At 32.3% G+C, this 2,542-nt stretch overlaps 1 protein-coding gene across 1 annotated transcript; it reads left to right on the forward strand.

The window, feature by feature from the left end:
- Positions 1 to 531: 531 nt before the first annotated feature.
- Positions 532 to 1,902, forward strand: LOC118349308. Its single transcript, XM_035693555.1, has 3 exons — positions 532 to 1,038; positions 1,174 to 1,259; positions 1,473 to 1,902. The coding sequence occupies exons 1-3, from the start codon at positions 538 to 540 to the stop codon at positions 1,603 to 1,605; spliced, it is 720 nt and encodes a 239-aa protein (XP_035549448.1). The 5' UTR covers positions 532 to 537; the 3' UTR covers positions 1,606 to 1,902.
- Positions 1,903 to 2,542: the final 640 nt, after the last annotated feature.

Below are 2,542 nucleotides of genomic sequence, written 5' to 3' on the forward strand. Positions count from 1 at the left end.
GAAAGGTTTTGGTCGATCTTTTCGTTCTCCCACAATATTTGAAGACGCCATTAAGTCTATCCTCCTTTGCAACTGCACGTAAGTTCTGATTTTTAATGTTCTGATGTTGTACAGCGTAGTAGTTTTTTTATTTTTTTCTTCTCTACCCGTAAGTAGAAGTACTATTTGTACGTTCTTTTCGTTCTTCCACACTGTTTGAATATGCGCCGTTAAGCCATGCATTAATCCTCTTTTGCAAAAAGTTAGGTTATATATACAGACCCCATTTGGACAGCAAGTTTATATAATTATGTTTAAAAAATTTTTAAAATTATAATAATATTTTTTTAAAATGATGATTTTTTTGTTTTTCCTTTTTATCAATGAGACTGCATATATGTAATCTTTTACTCAGGACAGCACACGCAGCCCATAATATTATTACTTTCCCGCATAATGGTTTCATTTTTTTTTTTTAAATGCTATTTTGGGACCATAAATATACTAATCCTTCTTATATCTGCAATATTGATCAATAGGTGGAAAAGGTCATTGGACATGGCCAAAGCTCTTTGTGAGCTTCAATCACAATTAGCCAATGGCAGTCTGATATCCACGAAATGTGAAGATTTAAACAAAAAATCTCTAAATAAAGGGTCAAAGAGAAAGCGAGCTGCAACTGAAAAACTAACCGAGGACAAAAAATGTGCCGAAGATTGTTCAGATTCTCAGATGTTAAATGGCAAAAGTACTACGTCTTTAGGGAATTTCCCGAGCTCGAGAGAACTTGTTAGCCTGGACGAGTATTTCTTGGAAAAGCATTGCAATCTTGGGTATCGAGCAAAACGCATTCTACAACTCGCTAAACATGTGGAGAGTGGAAAGCTTGACCTTCAAAAATTTGAAAAGGAGTCTAATCGCGTATCTGCCCAGGAAGTATTTGTCAAATTGAAGAGAATTAAAGGGTTCGGTCCGTTTGCATGCGCCAACTTGATGATGTCCATGGGATTTTATGAAATGGTTCCCATGGATTCTGAAACTAGACGTCATTTACAACAGGTTCTCGCGAGCATTATTTCATTGCATGCCTTCATTTTATGTAGATGATCTACAACAAAGTCCCGTTTATATATAGATGTCATAGTGTTTTCTGATCTCTACTAATATTATCATTATATTCATTGTGCATGTAAGGTTCACGGGAGAGAGAAGGAGAATGTCAAGGAATCTATTAAAGATCTTTACAATAAATATGCACCATTTCAGAGTTTGGCATACTGGTATGCTTCATTTCATGCATACATGATTACTATTGTCAAAATTATATGCTATAAATTATATCAGTACTCTTCTTGATCATATATATATATATATATATATATATATATATATACATAATAGGTCTCTGATTAGTTCTTCTTTTCCGATCTTCATTATTATTTTTTTTTAATTCTGGTTTCCAGAAAATCATTTTTAGTTTCTGTTGCTTTCAGGTTCGAGCTCGTGGAGGACTACGAAAAGAAATTTGGAAAGTTAAGCGAGTTGCCAAGCTCTAGGTATCATATTGTCACTTCAACTCGATCGGATTCAAGGGTACCACTTGGGTTGTCTGCTGAGACGTCATAATTGAATTCCAGGCATTTTGATCGACCATCCTATATTAACATTTCTCTTTGTCCAATCAATCATGTATTAACCCAAGAGAACAGCATGGCACTATGTTTTCGCTTTACTTAATTCATGATTAGTCGACACAGTAGTGGCAGTAATTACATTTACCGAGCTTTTCAATGAACATTTATATAATGATTCTGGGTTGCTGTGTTTGTTGGAATTTAACACGCTTAATTACCATTTATTGGGACTGATATCTGGATATTCACTGAATTTGTCTTCTCTCTCATGAATGATTTTATGGCTTCAGATTCTTTGAGTACTACTTAGACAGCTTCCCAATAAACAAGACTTCTGGACTTCTCCAAGTTAATGATATATAGCAATCCGAAATGATAAACTCGATCTTGATGAGTCATTAGTTGGCCAGCTTGCACATATATTTTTATATACGTACAATTTTATCCCTATCACGCTGGATTTATTCAATACAAGCTACACGTAAGGATCGTTATCATTCCCAAGAATGTGTCCAAAATAAAAATATATAAATTAATCGATTTTATAATTATTATACAACTCAATAAAATAGTATTATTTTTGTGAATTTACTTAAATTTATTTTATTTAACGAATTTAAATTCAAATAGTGATAATATTTTATTAAATATAATAATTGTGTCCATGAAACAAGCTACACGGGCGTACGGATCGTTATCATTCCCAAGAATGTGTCCAAAATAAAAATATATAAATTAATCGATTTTATAATTATTATACAACTCGATAAAATAGTATTATTTTTGTGAATTTACTTCAATTTATTTTATTTAACGAATTTAAATTCAAATAGTGATAATATTTTATTAAATATAATAATTGTGTCCATGAAACAAGCTACACGTACGGAGCGTTATCATTCCCAAGAATGTGTCCAAAATAAAATATA

Source organism: Juglans regia, chromosome 8 (assembly GCF_001411555.2).
Source record: "Juglans regia cultivar Chandler chromosome 8, Walnut 2.0, whole genome shotgun sequence".
Lineage (NCBI taxonomy): Eukaryota > Viridiplantae > Streptophyta > Magnoliopsida > Fagales > Juglandaceae > Juglans > Juglans regia.